Source organism: Nicotiana sylvestris, chromosome 3 (genome assembly GCF_000393655.2).
Source record: "Nicotiana sylvestris chromosome 3, ASM39365v2, whole genome shotgun sequence".
Lineage (NCBI taxonomy): Eukaryota > Viridiplantae > Streptophyta > Magnoliopsida > Solanales > Solanaceae > Nicotiana > Nicotiana sylvestris.
Window position 1 is genome coordinate 7,764,309 of NC_091059.1, and position 20,623 is coordinate 7,784,931.

Genomic DNA, 20,623 nt, shown 5'->3' on the forward strand with positions numbered 1-20,623 from the left:
TGTTTTAAAAGGTGTTTTTGGGGTGAGCCTCGGGGCGAGACGCAACAAATATGCCCCGAGGCAGTGGTGTGGAAGTCTCAAGAAGTGTACGCCCAGCAATTCGGGGCGTACGCCCAGACGTTTGAGACACGTTTTTTTAATGAGGCGTAAGTTCTAGAGACTTATTCAAACTAAAACAAAATTTGTTGAATAAGTCGTTCATATAATCAGTGACGGATCCATGCACTAATTTTAGGTGCTTTAGCACCCATTGACCTCCCGATAAACTATGTATAGTTATATCAAAAATATAAGAAAAATGTTATAAGATGCCAGCAAGCACCCAATAACGAAAAAGACTAATGAGTGTTGTGGTGTTGAGATTGAAGTAAAGGCGTGTTGAAGTTAGAGGTGTGGGTTCGATTCCTACTTGACTTGTGACTAGAAGTCATTTTTGATAATAATAATATTAACTTTAGTTTTTTTATTAATTTTTTTCCTATTGCATTCGAATAGTTGTACACTTATACTATGTGGTTGGTAGCAACTTTATGTTAAAGGAAGTTGTTTAACCAAAAATCTAAGTCTTTGGTCAAAGAAATAAAGAGAAATTCGGGTTACTGATAATCAGGAGACGAAAATAATAAAAGACTTTTGAGAACAATGTTAAAGTAGTAAATAGTTTTGTATTTCAGTAAAATCACAATAGTATTCCGTGTCCCTACAGATGTTGAGTCTTTCTCCTTTTATAGTTGATTCTAGGAGAAGGTGTAATGCCTTTGTCTTAATGAGGCAATTATGAGCAATAAATGACATTAAAAGAAACGTTACTCAATCATTCTTATTAAATACCAATTCTCTTAACGTATTTGATATTTAATACTGAATTTGGACTCTTTTGCGTCATCAGATTCATATCTTCAATCTCTTCCGATCTTCGAGTTTTAAATGACTTGTATAGGTACTAAACTCGTGCCTTTTGAGTAGCGACTCGTGCCTATTTAACTTTCTTCTCTCTGTATCTGTTGTCGCCCGTGCCTCTTGGCTATTTATTGCGTTTTGACTTTTTGACCAGTCTACGTGTCATGACACGTCATCTTTAATATACAAACTCAGTTTTTTCCCAATGCAGATAGTCCCCCCACTTTCCATTTATTTATCAATTAAATATTTGGGAAGTGGATCTTCAAAAAAGAAATTTTTGTCGTAATCAATGCTATGATAGTACTAACGCTTCAGTTGTCTTTTCTATTTAATGCTCTGCACACGTGTCACCCTCTGATTGGCTCTGTAATTCTGCAGCCTTTTTTCAAGGCTTATTCATTCCTTCTATTTACGAAGTGATAGTTGCCTTTATTATAGGCTTTCCATCATCACACTTCTTTGTTTGACGGTTGCTATTATATACATATTTAACCTTTTTCGCTTTATCTTCTTCTTCATAAACCCTTAACAAATACTTTACTCCTTGCTTTTGTTCCTTTCTCCTTTAATTCATCCTTTCTCTGCAATGGCGTCTCTGAATCCTAACCCTAAAAGAATCCCAATTCTTAATAGCTTCCCCAACGCCCCTGTAAGACATAGAATGGGTAGAGGTGGCAGGCTTCGTAGCCTAGGATCCGCTCGTGGTGGTTCCTCTGGTTCCATCACTCCTTCTTCTAGTTCTGACACTATTTCCAGAGGTTCTATCACTAGGAGATCCTCTTCTAAAGGTAAAGAACCTTCTGAGCCTCTTCAAGAGCCTTTAGTTGAAGAAATAGTACCTAATGACTTATCCTTTGTTAATGATAGAAAATCTCTTCGTGAACAAGTTGTTAATTTAGAGAAGGCTGACACTTTTCCTTCTTTAATTACTGAACCGTTGGTTTCTATTGTTCGAAAAGATTGCAACTGGAGAAGTGATCTTCGTATAGTGATCCCTAATCCAAACCAGAGAATATCTTCTTTTAGGATTGGATTTTCTTTTGTTTATACTTACACTTTCACTTTGGGATTTATTCCTGCTATTGTCCCAGTTATACTTGATTTCTGTCGCTTTTTCAAAATTTGTTTGGGACAAATTGGCCCCCTTGTATGGAGAGCAGTGGCTTGTTTGAGGTATTTATCTAGCAAAGCTAATGTTGACTTTTCCTTTCCCCACCTTATTCATCTTTACCACCCCAAGCTATTCCACAATGGAGTATTCACTTTAACTGCAAGAAGTAAAAGGGTCTTGGTAAGCCCTGAAGATGACAAGGATCGCGGGTGGTACACTCGTTATGTTGCGGTACGCACAGTTGATTTAGTGGGTGAAACAAATATCCCCTTCCGTGAGAAGTGGAACTTTGTGTTTTTTTACTTACCATCCTTATCTTTAAGAATTTCAACTTTTTTCTAATTTCATCCTTTTTTACCTTTCTATAGCAACCATGGGAGATGTGGAACCCGTTCCTAATTTCCATGGTTGGGTAGATTTAATCTTGAAAGTTGTGCCTATAGAGGCGAGAACTTGGAAATCCATTTCCAATTTTCATGGTTGGAAAGTGAAAACTCACGGTATGCATCTCTTTATGCTTTTTCGTATGTTAAGTCCTTTATTTTTTCTAACTTTTTTTATATTCTTCTTTTTATTAGGATTTGCTATTCGAGGAATGACAACTGAAGTAGCTACTACCCTTCGAGCCTCTCCTGGTACTTCACTTTCTTTGGAAAGAACTCAAGCTACACTGTCAAAGAGGAAAGTTGTATAAGAAGATTCTGAGGACGATGAAGATAAAGACACCTCTTTGATATCTAGACCAAGAGTCAGGAGACGAATCGTTTTCGAGGATGAAGCTGAAGTTACCCCTGTCTGTGTCTCTCTTACTGAACCTGTTCACATTCCTTCTGATGATGAAACCACTCTGAGGGACACTAATGAATCTATTCATCGTCACTTCATTGGTGGTTTTGAAAGTGGAGAACTAGGTCCAGTTTTAGATGAAGTTCCTCTTTCTTCCTCTGTTCTCATTCCTTCTATTCCTGCTTCTTTACCTACTTCTGCTCCCTTACCTGTTTCGAGTTCTATGACTCCTGTTATTTTCACTTCTTCTACCGCTCCTCCTTCCTCCATTCAACATGTAGAGGAGGGTTCCAGTAGCAGAAGCTTGGCTATGAGGAGCGTTACGCTTAAAGTTCCTGCTAACAACAGCCTTTTAAGGAAGTCTGGTGGAGCAGATGACTAGCTTAGGCCTTTGATTGGAGATATTGAGAAGAAGAAGATGAGCAGTCACAATTGCTTAACTCTGATGAATGACATAGTTCGTTCTACTTTGAAGGTATTTTACCTTCACTTACTAACAAGTTTATTTTACCTCCAAATTCTTATTTCTATGAGTTGTCTCTGTAGGCTAACCTCATTGGTACATAATTGATGGGAAAAATTTCCCTTCTAGAGAGGAAAGCTCGTGAGTCTGAAAAGTCTATCCATGAGGCTGAGGAAATAGCCAGGGGAGCCCAGCTAGAAGCAGCTAATTGGAAAGAGCAGTTTGAGAATGCTCAGGGAACCATAGAAGAATTGTTAGAGAGTGGAAATCTCCTAGAGCAGCAAAAGCGAGGTTTGACTTCTGAGTTAGCAGTTGCCAAAGCTTCTTCAAGTCAGTTTGAAAAAGACAAGGAGCGCCTTGAATGTTGCTTTTCAGAACAGTTATCAAAGTCAAGTGAAGAAATCAGAGAACTTAAGGCACTCTTGGTCAAGAAAGAAGAATATGCAGGAGAATTAGTGCAAAACTTGACTCAAGTTCAAGCTGATTGAAGGATCTCCTCTGACAAAGTACGTTCCTTAGAAAGTTCTCATGCCTCCCTTGAAGCTTCCCTTGATTCTCATTTAGTTGAACATCAAGTGTTAAAGAATGATCTTGCTATGTGGGAAAGGGAGTATGAACTTCTTGAGGAGAATTTTAACATAGAGGTGAGTTGGGCTTTTTTAAACTCTCGTCGTGATGCTTTAATGGAGGACAGTCAAGAAAACTTTGATTTAAACTCAGAGTTGGCCAAAGTTTTAGAGACCATTCAGAGAACCCAACAACCACTTGACTTTCCCTCTCCGGCAATTGAAGCTCCCGTGGCTGAAGAATCTTTAAATGATGAAGCCGTTGCTGTGGCAGTTGAAGTTGAAAATGCTGCAATTCCAGCTCCCGAGGGTGAAACTTCTATGACTTAGTCTGTGGAAGTTGAAGCTTCCGTGACTCTTGCTCCCCTCATTGAACCTAACACTTCATGCCCAGCTGAAATTGTTCCTGTTGCTACTTCTTCAGAAGTTGCCTCCGTGCCTGTGGCTATTTCTGAAAGTGAAATTAATATTACAACTTCTGATGTGCCAACCCCTTCAGTAACCAGTTAAATTTCCAGACTTTGTTTTTTCTTTCTTTATTGGATGATGGTTTTATCCCTTAGTTAGGTTTTAAGGGATTTTTTGGTAAAAGTTCCCAGTTATCATAATGGGGCACTTGTATAAACTTTTATTGACTAAGTTTCTACTTAGTCTTTTTAATTATATTAAGAAGTTTGTTAGTACTTTAATGTGTTCTATCCTTGCCTTTTCCTTATCTATTTAGGACTTATAGAATAATTTATCATTTTTATCCTTTGAAAATGCTTTATGATTCTTCTCATGATTTATTAACATAAGGTTTATAAAAGAGGGCCCTTTTATATATCGACACTTAATGAAGAAGACGTCTCAACTTCATAATGGTGTTATAATATGATGAAAGAAATAGGAACACACATGTTTTGTTTGAAACAACTTTGGCAAGTTTTTATTCATGAACTTGGACAAGGTTTTGAATATGACATGTATTAAAATACATCTATTACTTTCTCGTAACTGTTTTTCTTGTAACAGATTTTTACAAAATAAATATAAAATAAACAAGGTTTTTCCTCATAACTCGTTTCAGTACATAGTCATGACCCTATCTTCATGTATTAAGAAGGGTTTGAGAGGTGACTCCGTGGTTCTCATGAGTTTGAGAGGTGACTTTGTTGTTCTCATGGGAAAAAACACTATGATGATATAAATCTCCCTTTGTTCTAATGGGAAAGAACACTATGATGAATGCTGAAAACTCTGTAACTTTTGCTCAACACTTGTCACTTTGTAGCTTGATTTTTCTCTTAAATCTTGCTCAATCTTGCTTGATTTTCGTATCTGCGTATAATATGTAGTCCCCCAAGTGTTTGAGTGGTGAAGTATGAAGTCTCGAGCACTTGTTTGTTTCTCTCAATTTTGGTCCTTTTCCTGGAACAGAAAAACATACAGGACTCAAAGGTACGATTAGAGATGAAGACTGCCTAACCCGTGTATATTTCCATCAGATTAATTTGTAACCCTAGGTTGGGAATTTTAGAATATTCCATTTTTTCGTGCAGGTCGTGACTCATCATTTGGCACAAGTTAGGGTTTTTGCCTAGCATCTAAAATCGTTAGTAAAATTTTAACAATTCAAAGAAAAATTCTAATATATCGATACCTGATCGTAGGTTCTTTCTCAGAAATAATATCTCTTTAGGTGGACAGCATTCTAATGTGAGGGTAGAACCTTGCCATCCATTGTCTCCAACTCGTATGCTCCTTTTCCCACACTGTCACGAACTCTGTAGGGTCCTTCCCATGTTGGACTTAACTTTCCTGAATTAGCAGCTTTTGTAGATTGGAACATTTTTTTAAGCACGAAGTCCCCAATTTTAAAGAATCTGAGGCGTGCTTTCCTGTTATAATATCGTTCAATTACTTGTTTTTGCGCTGCCATCCTTATTAATGCAGCTTCTCTTCTTCCTTCGAGCAAATCAAGGTTCGCCCGCATCTCTTCATCATTTGATTCCTCTGTTGCTTGGATGTACCGTGTACTCGGTTCTCCTATTTCAACTGGAATTAAGGCCTCCGCACCATAAACCATTGAAAATGGTGTCTCTCTCGTGCTTGTTTTTGTCGTTGTACGATAAGCCCATAGTACTGTAGGTAATATCTGAGGCCAATTACCTTTTGAATCATATAACCTTTTCTTCAAGTTGTTGATAATGACCTGGCTTGTGGATTCCGCTTGTCCATTACCCACTGGATGGTATGGTGTAGATGTTATCCTTTTAATTTGCCAACTTTGAAAAAATTCTGTGATTTGAGCTTCTATGAATTGCGGACCATTATCACACACGATTTCCTTTGGTACTCCAAAGCGGCATATTATATTCCTCCAAATGAAGTCTTTAACTTCTTTTTCTCGTACCTATTTAAATGCTCCTGCTTCTACCCATTTAGTGGAATAATCAGTAAGTACAAGTAGAAACTTCACCTAACCTTTCGCTTGTGGTAATGGGCCTACGATATCCATTCCCCATTTCATGAAGGGCCACGGAGTTATGACAGGATGCAGTAGCTCCGCTGGTCTATGCATATTATTGCCGTATCTTTGAAATTTATCACACTTAGACACGAAACCATTTTCTTCTTCTTCCATTTTAGGCCAATAATACCCTGCTCGAATCAGCGTTTTTACCAGCAACCTTCCTCCTGCAGGATTTCCACAATGTCCTTCATGTACTTCCCTCATCACATATTCTGTTTGGGAATGTCCGAGACACCTTGCTAATGGTCCACCGAACATCTTTCAATAAAGATTTCCTTGATGTAAACAATAACGAGCAGCTTTTTTGCGAAGTGCATAAGTTTTTCCTTTGTCATCAGGCACGGTTCCGCGTTGTAAAAAAGCAATAATTTCATTTCTCCAATCCCATGTTAAATGATTAAAATTCACCTCGTTCTTATCAGGTTCGAGAACGGAATGAAATAAATGTACAACTGAAGCATTTACGTCGTTTGCTACGTCTGCTGCAGATGCGAGATTAGCTAAAATATCTGCCTCCACATTCTCATCTCTTGGGATCTGCATTACCTTCCAAGTTTGGAATTGCTTTATTAGTTCCCGTACCTTTTCGAGATATTCTTGCATTCGTGTCTCCCTGGCTGTATAAGTCCCCAGCATTTGATTGACCACGAGTTGAGAATCACTCTTGATTATAATCTGTGTTATGCCGAGTTCTCGTGCCAATTCTAGACCTGCAATTACAGCCTCATACTCTGCTTCATTGTTAGTTATAGAGTGACATTTTATAGCCTGTCTAATAGTCTCACCCGTAGGTGGTATGAGAACTATCCCTAGGCCTGCTCCTTTTACAGTAGACGAACCATCAGTGAATAAAATCCAAGTCCCCGGGTTTGCACCATTAAAAACTTGTAATTCTTTTTCTGCTTCTAAATGCATCCCCTGGCTAAAATCAGCTACGAAATCGGCTAATACTTGAGATTTTATAGCAGTCCTAGGTTGATAAATGATTTCGTATTCACTTAATTCTATAGCCCATTTTGCTAACCTCCCTGACAATTCATGTTTATGCAAAATGTTTCGTAATGGAAATGCAGTAACTACAACAATGGGATGACATTGAAAATAAGGTCTTAATTTTCTTGATGCCATGATCGAAGCTAATGCTAATTTTTCTAGTTGTGGATATCGTGTTTCAGCATCTAGTAACGACTTGCTTACATAATATATAAGGGATTGTTTACCTTGGTCCTCACGGACTAAAACAGCACTTACCGTAACTTCTAACACAACCAAATAGATGAGTAGCTTTTCTCCTTCCTTTGGTTTTGCCAATAGTGGTGGATTTGACAAGTAATCTTTTAAATTTCTAAGGGCTTGTTGGCAATCTTCGTTCTATTCAAAATGATCTTGCTTTTTGAGTGCGGAGAAAAATTTAAAACATTTTTCTGAAGATTTGGAAATAAATCTCCCCAAGGATGCAATTCTTCCCGTTAGCCTTTGGACTTCTTTTTTACTCGTAAGGATATCAGGGATCTCCTCTATTGCTTTGATCTGAGAAGGATTTACCTTGATACCACAGTTAGAAACAAGAAAACCCAAATATTTACCTGAGGTAACCCCAAATGTACATTTTTCTGGATTGAGTTTCATATTAAATTTTCGTAAAATTTCAAATGTAACAGATAAATGAGAAATATGATCATGAGAATGCTGGGTTTTGACGAGCATATCGTCTATATATACCTCCATGGTTTTTCCTAAATGTTCTTGGAACATTTTGGTGACCAACCTTTGATAGGTTGCTCCAGCATTTTTGAGACCAAAGGGCATTACTTTATAATAATAAGCCCCCCTATCTGTGATGAAAGAAGTTTTTTCTTCATCACTGGGGTCCATTTTAATTTGGTTGTATCCCGAATATGCATCTAAAAACTCAAAAGTTCATGTCCTGCAGTTGCATCAATCAACTGATCTATATGCAGTAAATGGAAAGAATCTTTTGGGCAGGCTTTGTTAAGATCTATATAATCCACGCAAACTCGCCACTTACCATTTTTCTTAGGTACAACAACTATGTTTGCTAACTAATTAGGATACTTTACATCGCGTATTGACCCAATTTTCAATAGCTTTTGGACCTCATCTTGAATCACCTGATTTTTGAAAGCTCATTGCTTTCTTTTCTTTTGCTTTACTGGTGTGAAGGATGGGTCTTCATTTAGTTTGTGAGTCATCACATCTGGTGGTATCCCTGTCATATCAGCATGGGACCAAGCAAAACAGTCCACGTTAGCTTTTAAAAATTCAATCAACATACCTCGCATGTCTGAGCTTAAATTGGCTCCAACATAAACCTTCCATTCAGGCCATTGCTCAAATAATATCACAACCTCGAGCTCTTCAATTGTTGTTTTGATATTTTCATTCTCTTCAGGTTCTTGAATTGTATCAGGTCTCGAGTCTAAATCTGTCTTTTCTTGTTCAACTAAGGTTTGATCTTTGATACCTTCGACTATTTCCTGTAATTGCTATTTTTCTTTATTTACGGTACTCGTACCTGTTATAGCATTGATACTCCTAGTTGTCTATTGATCCCCACGCACTTGGTAAATTCCCCACGGTGATGGGAATTTAATAACTTGATGTAGAGTTGATGGGACAACATCCATATCATGTATCCACGGTCTCCCCATGATCATATTGTAAGCCATTTCCATATCTACTACCTGAAATTTAGTTTCTTTAACAACACCTGCAGCGAAAGTTGTTAGAATTACCTCTCCTTTTGTTACCACACTTGAATTGTCGAACCCGAACAAGGTATGTGCCTTAGGTATCATTTTGTCTTCAACTTGCATTTCACATAATACCCTTAATAGTATAATATTTACGGAACTTCCTAGATCAATCAAAACTCGTTTTACATTAGTATCATGTACAAGTAAAGATATTAACAGTGCGTCGTTATGTGGGGTCATTACTCTTTCGGCATCTGCATCATCGAAAGAAATACTTTCATTTTCTAAAACCTGCCGTACCCGTTTCCCGTGTGTTATCATTACTTCAGAAACCTTGTTGGAAGTCGTATATGTTACATCGTGAATATCTTCTCCTCCACTTATAACATTCACGGTTCTCTTGGGTGAAGGGGGCTTTGGTGGCTCTTGCCTATTTTTCATATAGGCTTGCTTACCTTTCTCACTAAATAACTCAGTGAGATACCCTTATTTCAATAGATGATCCACTTCACTTTGTAAGAATCTACATTCTGAAGTTTTATGCCCGTGATCATTGTGGAATTCGCACCAATGGTCTGGATTGCGTCTATTTGGATTTGACCGCATCTCTTTTGGCCATCGTACCTTATCTCCCATGCTCCTCAAAACAGCTACGAGCTCGGAGGTAATGACATTAAAGTTATATCCACCGAACCTTGCCTTTAAACTTTTGTCATCATCTCGTGATTCTTGTCTGTTTCGGTCATTCCTGAACCTTGCTGAAGAACCAGATTCCCTGTTCCTCGATTTTTGATCATATCATTGACTATCTTGCTTTGATCATGAGTCTTTCCCTGCAGGTCCCATATATGGATCGTGCCTGTTTTTACCTGATCTTTTTTCGGTTTCTGATCTCCTGGAATTGCTCCTTTCTTCATGATGAAACTGAGGTACGATATCTTCCTCAATTCGCAACTTCGTACTGTACCTGTTATAAACGTCATTCCACGTGGTTGCAGGGAATTCTCGAAGGATTTCTTTAAGTCTTCTTGTGGCTTCTGAGCTTTTGACATTTAAGTTGCTTGCAAAAGCTATTGCAACCCAGTTATCAGGTACACGAGGTAAAGTCATTCTTTCACGTTGGAATCTATCAACAAAATCCCTGAGCAACTCGGAGTCCCCTTGTTTGATTTTGAAAATATCCTCCATTCTTTTCTCAACCTTTTGAGCTCTCGAGTGTGCTTTAATAAAAGAATCTGCACGCTCAACAAAAAAATTTATAGAATTTTCAGGTAAAAGAGAATATCAGGTTAATGCGCCCTTGGGCGTTTTCCAAATTTCTTGACCAGTACTGATTCGATTTCTTGTTTAGTCAAGTCACTGCCTTTCACGCCTGTTGTAAATGCCGTCACGTGGATCTGTTGTACCATCATATTTTGGGATGTCGGGAATTTTAAACATTTTAGGAATTAGAAGGGGAGCAGCACTTGGCTTCCAAGGTTGTTGTGAATATTTGTCGATATCCACTCCTTTAATCACAGGTGGAACTCCGGGGATTTGCTTTATGCGTTCGTTTTGTTCCTTAAGATGTTTCTGCAAGGTTAGTACTAAATTTTGCAAATGAGAATTATTTGAATTACCTGGTTCTCCTTCTTGTGGTTCACTGGGGCTCCTCCATTTCCAGAATTAACAAGGCCAGAACGAGGATTCTCCAATGTATTATTATTAAGCGTAGGTGTGGATGGGGCAACAGGTAATCGACTAACTAGAGCCTAAAGAGGTTTGCTAACCCGTGCATCAATTACTTTTTGTAAAACTTCATCTACCCCTACAAAATGTTCAGATTGCTCAGCACGAGATTCAGGAGTGCTTTCACGAGATTGACGTGGTGAATTTTGAGGGGAGGGAACCATGTCTATGTTCTGTAAATCTCCTTGATTTTGATGGGTTTGATTTTCATGGTTTCCCAAGGTGTTTTCACTATTATTGTTGTTGTTGTTTGACATGATGATAACAACGGATAGAATGTAGCTTAAAAGAAAAGATTATCAGATTCCCGGCAACAGAACCAATTTGTTTAACCAAAAATCTGAGTCTTTGGTCAAAGCTAGAAATAAAGAGAAATTCGGGTTACTGATAATCAGGAGACGAAAATAATAAAAGACTTTTGAGAACAATGTTAAAGCAGTAAATAGTTTTGTATTTCAGTAAATCTCAATAGTATTCTGTGTCCCTACAGATGTTGAGTCCTTCTCCTTTTATAGTTGATTCTAGGAAAAGGTGTAATGCCTTTGTCTTAATGAAGCAATTATGAGTAATAAATGACATTAAAAGAAACGTTACTCAATCATTCTTATTAAATACAAATTTTCTAACGTATTTGATATTTAATACTGAATTTGGACTCTTTTGCGTCATCAGATTCATATCTTCAATCTCTTCCGATCTTCGAGTTTTAAATGACTTGTATAGGTACGAAACTCGTGCCTTTTGAGTAGCAACTCGTGCCTATTTAACTTTATTCTCTCCATATCTGTTGTTGCCCGTGCCTCTTGGCTATTTATTGCGTTTTGACCTTTTGACCAGTCTACGTGTCATGACACGTCATCTTTAATATATAAACTCAGTTTTTTCCCAATACAGAAGTGAGCACCCACGACCTTAAAATCCTAGATCCGCTACTACATATAATACCCAAATTCTCAAAAGTCAGCTAGATAATTACTCAAAAGTTTTAAAAAGGAGCTGAAATCTATTAAATTAAAAAGTCAAGACTTTTTTTAGTGACTGAAGCCCTAATTCATGGTCTTTCCCAATTCTTTATCTTGTCTGGTTGTCTGCTAATATCTTCCAAAAGCAACGAATATTCATTTTTTTTATAAATACAAAGAGAACTCCATTCTCCTTCGTAACAACAAGTTCAAAGTTTCAATTGCAGGTTAGTCATCCTTTTTGTTTCTCCATGTAAAAAACTTTATTCTTTTCGACTCAAGTTACTTGTGCTTCTAAGTAGCTTATTATAGATTGTTTTGACTAGTAGTTTGCGGGGATGGAGCACATTTATGTGTGTGTGTATATATATACATACATACATATATATAGTTTTCTTCAATTTTTATGCAATTTTACCTATTTATAAATATTTACTATAATTATATTATTTTATAAAATATTAAAAATTATTTTCCATGGAACTTATACCCCGGGCCTTGGGGCTTCAACATGTAACGACCCGAATTTTCGTTTTAAGAATTTGCGTCTCGTTCAATGGCTTAAGACCCCGAGAAGCTTCGTAATACACATTATGACCCGCATGTATGGTCAAGTTTGGTTTTCGTAAGATTCGAAGTTAAATTTAAAGAAAAATCAAAATCTTATTTTTGAAGCTCAAATGGAAAGAGTTGATCGGAGACTTAACTTTTGAGCAAATGACCCTAAATTGGAGTTTTAATGATGTCAATAGCTTCGTATGGTGATTTTGGACTTAGACGTGTGTCCAAAATTGGATTTGGAAGTCCATAGGATAATTCGGCGCGTTTTGGCGAAGTAAGAATCATAAGGATCATAAGTTTTAACAAAATTTAAGGAACAGAGAGTTCCATAAGTTTTTCACGGAGACCAAAACTATTAAGTTTTAACAAAATTTAAGGATCATAACTGTTAAAAATATACTTAAAGAAACGATTTTGAGATCATTGCGAGGATTTCCTTTGAGCTTAAACCAAAGGGAGCAAAGTGTAGTTTCCAGAACAATAAGGGGTAAAATTCGAATAAAAGTTTCTCTTCAGACCTTCTTCATCAATTCTTACTTATTAAGAAAAATAGAGCTAAAATTCCAAGTTTCAAGACGAAGCACAGTTGAGGGCAATCATAATAAAACTACTGGATCCACTGAAATTTTTTGAATGCTTAATCAAACCCACAACAAAAATACATATAATTTGTATAGAGAAAGAGGAAGAGAAAAAAACAAGTGATTGTATAAAAAAGGAAAATGGATGGACCACCAGCGAATGATGTTTGTTCAATTTGCCATGGCAATTTCCATGTCCCTTGTCAATCCAATTGTTCCCATTGGTTTTGTGGTGAGTTCTTTTTTTGTTTTCATCTCTTTTATTATTTATTTGGTGTTTATAATCTGCTATTATGTTGCTGAAATTAGAGTTGAATATTTTTTTTCTTGATGAGAAATGGAGAATGGTGAAAATTTGGGAGTTACCCACTTGCTTATATTACGAAATTAAGCAGTTCTTGTATTGTATTATGGAAAAATTTACATATTGGTGTCATAGTTTTTTATTTTCTTGATGGACAATGGGGAAATAAAATTGCGAGTAACCCACTTGCTTATATTGCAGATTTTTGTAATTTATGTTTTGGAAAAAGATTCAGATTGTTTTAATGGGTTTTGCCTGAGAACTCAATTTCAATTTGAGATATACCATGTTAAAGGTTTTTTTATATAATTTTTAATCTTAATGGAAAATGGGGAAAGGTGAGAAATTGAGAGTATATATTGAAAATATAAGCATTTTTTCTCCTTAGTTATGGAAAATCTCAGATTGTTGTTGTTGTTGGTTTTGAGTGAGAAATCCTTTTTCAGTTTGAATATACGTATACACACATGTTTTTTTTTTTTGAGTGTGTGTGTGTGTACTTTTGATATGTAATGCAAGTGTTTATACAATTAGGGCACTTAAACGCACCCACACCAAATCTGTGTTGGGTCGTCATGGGTGTGGCAAGGATTTTGAAGGATCTGACTCTGAGCAGTGTAGAATGAATCTCATGTTTTCCTTCCTTATAAGACTTCAATATACAAATGATTATCAAGCTTCTAAATGTTACCCAATCACTAGTTTTTGCTTCTTGATTGAAATGGTTTTGACGTTCCCCTCTTCTCTTTTGTTTTGTCAAGAGTCTCTCTCTCGCGTTCAAAAGAATATTCTTTATTCTCCTCTACTGAGGATCTTAGGAATTGCTGAACTCCAGTGGCTGATCAGAGTTTGTAAAGAATTATGTCTTCGTGAGGTGTGAAGAAGTTTTAAGTATGCGATGTCTCTTGTTACCAGGATTCTCCTGAAAAAAAGAAAAAAGAGGAATGAAACCAGTATTTTCTAGTTATAATCATACTTATTAGGAATTGCTGAACTCCAGTAGCTGATCAGAGTTTGTAATGAATTATGTCTCTGTGAGGTGTGAAGAAGTGCTAAGAATTCTGATGTCCCTTGTTACCATGATTCTCCTGAAAAAAAGAGGAATGGAAATCAGTAATGTTTCCTTGATGCAGTCAAGGACATTTTCCTTGGCTCATTGATGAATCAACAGGTTTCCCTTTATAAAACAATATTTAGCATGCAATAGTATTTTCTAGTTATACTCATAGCTGTCAAGTAATTGGATTGGTGATATCTAAAGGACTTCTGTGCCACTGAGATGTTAAATATAAACTTAATTAAGAATCCATAGAATTGATTCAACTGAAAGCATCACGCACTAATGTTATATAAAGGTTTTAAGCGGGTATGTGCTGATGTTTGCTACATTCCTTCACAAGTATGAGTACGTGTACTAAAATTGTAACCTTGGCTTCCTCTTTTCAAGCTAACTGCATTCTACAAGTTTGGGATCATGGATCTGCCGTTCAAGCATGCAAGTGTCCATTATGTCGCCGTCCGATTACGTTGTTGGTTCCTAGTGATTCTGCATCAAGGTTGCACCGAGATCCTGAAGTTCCTGAGGTTTTACGAAGAGTTGAACACTATAACCGGCATTTTGGCCAACATAACAGCAGCCTTTTCCAGGTAATTGGCATGTCACCATTGCATTTCCTTTTCTTGACACGATTTTCTGCTACATTTTCTATCAGCAACTAATCTTTTAGCAACAACTTTTCCTTTTTCTCTTTGTTTTTTTTTCTTTATTTTTTTTTGGGATGCGGTGGGAAGGATTTTATTATGTTCTTCTATTATTGTAAGTCGTGCACTCAACCTAAAATTGTTGCTTGGGTTAACATTCTTGAACACTTCGAGGAAGCATGGGCCGAAAATTTAGGGGGAGTATGAGTTGGAAACTAGTTTCCAGTAAGGTTGAGTTTGTTTTGCTCTTGCACCTTGAAAAGTTGAGTCACCACTCATTTGGCCATTTGGGTGTTGGAAAATTGTTTCTCATGGTTATATTTGGGAAACAGTTGTTGAGGTGTGAGTGCTGTAAAAACATTGCATAGAGGGGCCTCTGTACCAGACTGCTAAAATACTTGGCTGATGATTTGTGTTTGTTGAGGTCTATTTTGACAAATTTGCAATGCTGTCTCTTAAATGAATTTGCTATTCTCATCTTCATGGGAACCAGCAGAGAAGATCGATCAAGCATTAACTTTTTGATTTGGTTGGTTTAAGCTACGGATTTTAACTCTATGCCCTGTACACCACTACACCTTTCCCGAAAGGTGAATCTATGAGAAAGAGAACCATGCTCCATAGAGAGGTTTCCTTATTTTCTAGTACTTCTTGTCACCCCATGTACAACTTGCCTGAAATATGTTTCTGTATCTATAGCCAATGTAGTTTCACCTTTCTGTTAAGAATTCAATTGTTAGTCCTTGTGCATCTTATAACATGTTAACTGACTACAAATGTTGATCCTCAGTTGAAAGATGATATGTGGTCTTTGTTTTGACAGAGAATGCAAGATCTTCCCTTTCTCCTCAGGAGATTGCTGCGAGATATGACAGATCCTCAAAGGTCTCTTCCATTTGTCATCAGGGCACGTGTCTATTTGGCTGTAAGTTCTCTTTCCAATTGCACCAACTACCACATCGCAATTCCAGTTCTCTCCTCTATTATTTGTTCTTTATATTTTAGATTCCTTTCTTTTTTTTAGAGAGGTAGCATATCTTCTATGTAGAGCATTTTCCTTTAATCTCAATTTATTTTCTTTCAACTCAAAGCTTTTCAATCTTCTCCGATAACAGTAAGATCTCTGCTTCTGTTGCATAACTATATTTTCGTCATGGTCTTAAGTACAACAGGCACTATAGTACATTATCATTTGGAGTATAATAATAGATGTACGCTGGGGTGAGAGATGACGGTATTTTATTTGCTTTCCGTCAAAGCATTTCTTGCAGGAAGTAGGTTCCAAACATCTCTGCTGTCTGCATGTTACATCATTTCAGAATGATGATCTAGATACTAGTAGGGAACGTAGAGGGAGTTGTGTAATAAAAATAGATGTGCAAGCCATGAGTTATATGTGATTTCAGTTGTTTCATTCACATTAGATTAGCTGAATTGGATGTTTAATGCAGTCAATCACAATAGTGTCTTTTAAAGAGTAGTGTAAACTTTCTAGAGGATGTACAATAGGAATCTGAAGGTGACAAACTAGTTTATATTAGGTTCTGAGGGATGACAGAACCACTTATGTATCTCTCCTATGCTAATTTGACAACAAAATCATAAATCGCCACTTTATTGAATACTAGAAGAACAGTTGGCACTTTTTGAAGTTTATGTTGACCACGTGCCGACAGTCATTAAAGGACCCTTTGAAAATTAGGGTGCTTTTCCCTGTATCCTCCCTTGGGTGTTAGACTAGAATGGAGACCTTTTCACAGCAGTCATCTTGAATCCAATTCTCCTAAGTAACTTGGAGAAATAAAACTAGTAAATTAAGTTTGTTTTCATTAGTTGAATTGAATCCTATGCCGAGGGATGGAAGTCGTTAACGTTAACCTTTCCCCATCTCTCAGCCTTACATAGATTGTCTAAAAAGTTTTTAATTTGCAGGTAATTTTAAGTGGAATATACGTCCTTAGCCCCGTGGACATTATCCCAGAAGGTAAAGGTTGAATTTTTTCTCTCCAATAACGTAACCGTGTTGTTCAGTTTATGACGATTCTTGTTTCCCTTTCTGCAGGAGTTTTGGGTATAATAGGTTTACTAGATGATCTGATTATCATGTTCATCTGTTTCCTGCATGTTGCTGCTCTGTATAGATCAGTACTTCTGTTTCGCCATGGAGGTTCTTAAACACTTGGATCATACGACAGCTGCAAAAACTGAAGAAGAGACAGATCATGCCAACATTTGCTTGTTTCGTTTATTTTACTCATTCAATTTGTGTTTTGAGGGCGACCGAAGGAATATCTGTATTTTTGACACATGACCGAGCTCTGTTGTACTTTGGAATGCAAATATAACTCGTTGCAGTCAATGACACCTTGTCATACTTGGAGCAATTCTATCATAAATTTTCCATTTCAAGCTATAGATAATAACTCATATGATTGTGCAAAACTGTTCATTGGTATTAGATATGCACTGAATTGCTGCTCAAGAGCTTGTTCTCCCTGGAGTGAAGGGAATGGTGCATGCAACAACACTCCGATCATCAAAGTAAATTGCAGTTGTTTCTATGGGGAGTGAAGCGCAATACTAACATGAAGTAGTGCAGTTGTGGAGCATGGTCGCGGTTGTGGAAGTTTCGGATGAACTGTTAACGTGCTTCAACTTCTTGATGGCGCAAAGAAACATAATCTCTACGGTCTTCGTCGAACTTGTGAAGAATAACCTTAGAAAGCTCGTACTCCTTCATCAGCCAATGTCCATCTTTCTGATCTTCAGGGTAAAACTTTTTATTCTTGTAAGACAAACACGTCTTGGATCCAATATTAACCCCAGAAGATGAGTTCCCCATATTTTTGTAGTGAACTAGTTTGTCCTTGGCATCCTGTTTCTAAGTTCCCTTGTTTCCGACAGAACGATGATACCTGGCGTTGCTTTTCTTCTTCAGCTTTGTGATGAAATAGCGATAACTGGTGCTGTCCTCATCATCACCACAGGGTGCTCCATGATCATATATTTCCCAAGGTTCTTGTTTGCCATAGACATCAACGTTAGTGGTAATAAATCCAGAATCATGCATCTCTTGTCCAGCGACGAATCTCAACAAGAACATAAGTCCTTCTGACTCGGTGGGACGGAAACGGAAACCCTCTTGACCAAGCTGCTCCATAAGAACGTAACTTTGTTCTGAATGTTTTACCTTTGAATGACAATGAAACAAAATTAAACCGGAAAGAGAGCGAATGAGGTTTGAGAGTATTACGTACACTGAATTTATAGGAATTATTTCTTAGGCAGCAAGTAGGGCTTACATTCGTTAATTGTTTCTTTAACCCAAAGTAACAACTTAATTATGGAAACTTTTTGATCGTGGAAATTAATAACGGAAAGTTTTGTTTTACAATAACAATTTCCGTTAGTTAATTACTCCATGTTTCTTCCGCCCAAAAGCAATAATATGGTAATTAACTTTCTTTTTTACAAACATATATGGGAAGTTTCTCAGTCTCCATTTAGGAAATCAAGTGTGCAAGTTTCATTGGCTAATATTATTTTCTTTCGCCCAAGGCAACAATATGGTAATTTTATTTTCCATGAATACATATGGAAAGTTTCTCAATCTACGTTGCGAATTAAATGGGCAACAAGTGTTAGTTAATTTAATTTCTTCCCATCGAAAAATTTCTTTTTAGGTATTTTGAATATTGTATATGATTGTTAACCTTTTATTGGACAAAGATAGTATACTAAATGGTATCCTATGGCTAAGTGGCCCGTAAACATTTTATTTTTTGGTATGTTTCTGTAATGTCTCAATTTAATATGCTGGTAGACAAATAGAGAATACATTTAATTTTGGAAATCAACCAATTTTGTATTTTGCCCGACTAAATTGGTATAGCAATATTTTGCCAAAGATGCTTAATTGCTTAATGAATTTCAATTTTCAATTACATGTGCAGAGTTGATTCCTAGTTTGCAACTAGAGATGACTGTTGGCATATATACTATTAATCATGGGTTTGGTTTAGATATAATATTTATTATGGAATAATTATTTATTTAATTTTATTAAAATTTTAAATAGATCATATATTAATTTGTGTCCTTTGTTTATATAGTGAATGATTTAGTGTATAGAGTTTAGCTTATACACAGAAGATTAAATCATCGGTTCTTATAAGTATAAAGTTTGAGTTCACAATCTAATGATAGAATTGAACAAACCATCATAGATGATTGTAGCACAAGATTAAATATAATTTATCTTGATTAAGAGAATGATTTAATTCCAACTTCTTGTGCTAGTACATTTTGTATGTATTGAACGGAGATAAGTATTTTATACTGACTTAATAAAATAAACTCTCTAGCCATTAAATGTACTTATACTGTTAATCTTGATATAATTATTATTAGCTGTGTATATTATTATTGTTTTGATTTATTAAAAGGAGAGATTCTTTGGGTCAATATGCCTGGTAAATTGGATAATAATAATGTACATTGGCGAAGTAATAGTTAGTTGATGAAATCGATGTCTCGGTTTAGAGATTGATGATACACCTTTATGAAAGCTTATAAGTTTTCATGTGTAAACCCGGCCAGTGCATTTTGTATCCGACACATGAAATAATTTAAGCGAAAATCTAAAGGAAATAATCTATAAATTAAATCGTCAGTAATTTAATTTGATTGATTAGTACCTGAATCTTAGCATGGGGAGTTATATAAGACTTAATGAATGAATTTCAAAATTGAATAGGGAGTGCAATTACGAATTTTTAGTGGAATAATTCATAATTAATTATGGTGGATGTTAATTTCAAAAATTAGAAATTAATTTCATAATTGGAGGCCTTGTTAATTAAATTGTGGTCCCTGATGTGCCTAAATAATAGGAAATAAAAGAATAATTTTTCTAGTGGAAAGGAATAAAACCTAGTATGTTTTTTTTTGGCAATCCGCTAGGCAAGCGCCTAGGGCTAAGGTTTTTATTAATAAAAGAACAGAAAAATACAACAAATAGGAAAAATACAAATAAGGGGGACAATAACACCGGTATTGTTACCCATATGCCTTGGTTATATAATCACTCCTTTGTGCCTCACACTGCCTTATGATGACAACCTCATGTAGAGGATTCATGGTGTAGCTGTCGGCAACGTCTCACGAGGGCATATAATCTCATAACCGTGTAGATATTTTCCAAAGGCATAGGACCAAGGCAACACAAACCGGGCTAAACCTTACCTTACTAATCCTATTGAGGCAAATAAAAAGCCTCGCTTACTAACAAGCATGTAAAAAGAAAGAAATGGAAAGAACCAAATATTTAGTGATCATCACAGAGTTTATAACATACTCTATGATGATATTACAAATGAGTATACTAACATAATGGTAGAATAAAATAATGAAGGAATTAAAATATTGTCCCTTCTTGTCCGAACTTGTAATTTCTTCAATTTGTAACTCTTTTTCATCACAATCCCAATTCTTCAAGATGTATTAATCATGGGTTTGGTTTAGATATAGTATTTATTACGAAATAATTATTTATTCAATTTTAATAAAGTTTTAAATAGATCATATATTAGTCTGTGTCCTTTGCTTATATAGTGGATAATTTAGTGTATAGAGTTTAGCTTATACACAGAAGATTAAATCATCGGTTCTTATAAGTATAAAGTTTGAGTTCACAATCTAATGATAGAATTAAACAAACCATCAT

General features: G+C 36.2%; 1 protein-coding gene across 1 annotated transcript; it reads left to right on the forward strand.

Moving 5' to 3' along the window:
• The first annotated feature begins 12,877 nt into the window (after positions 1-12,877).
• LOC104238009 (uncharacterized) lies at positions 12,878-17,282 on the forward strand. The gene is made up of 5 exons (XM_009792267.2): positions 12,878-13,125; positions 14,645-14,844; positions 15,722-15,823; positions 16,831-16,882; positions 16,961-17,282. Exons 1-5 carry the CDS (start codon positions 13,035-13,037, stop codon positions 17,071-17,073), a joined length of 558 nt encoding a protein of 185 aa, XP_009790569.1. The 5' UTR covers positions 12,878-13,034; the 3' UTR covers positions 17,074-17,282.
• The last annotated feature ends 3,341 nt before the right edge of the window (positions 17,283-20,623 follow it).

Excerpts from the sequence above, each read along its gene's own strand:
- LOC104238009 (XM_009792267.2), top strand. The coding sequence starts at position 13,035 with ATGGATGGACCACCAGCGAATGATGTTTGTTCAATTTGCCATGGCAAT. Across the intron at positions 15,824-16,830 it reads GGGCACGTGTCTATTTGGCT|GTAATTTTAAGTGGAATATA; the intron begins GTAAGTTCTCTT and ends TTTAATTTGCAG. Across the intron at positions 16,883-16,960 it reads CGTGGACATTATCCCAGAAG|GAGTTTTGGGTATAATAGGT; the intron begins GTAAAGGTTGAA and ends CCCTTTCTGCAG.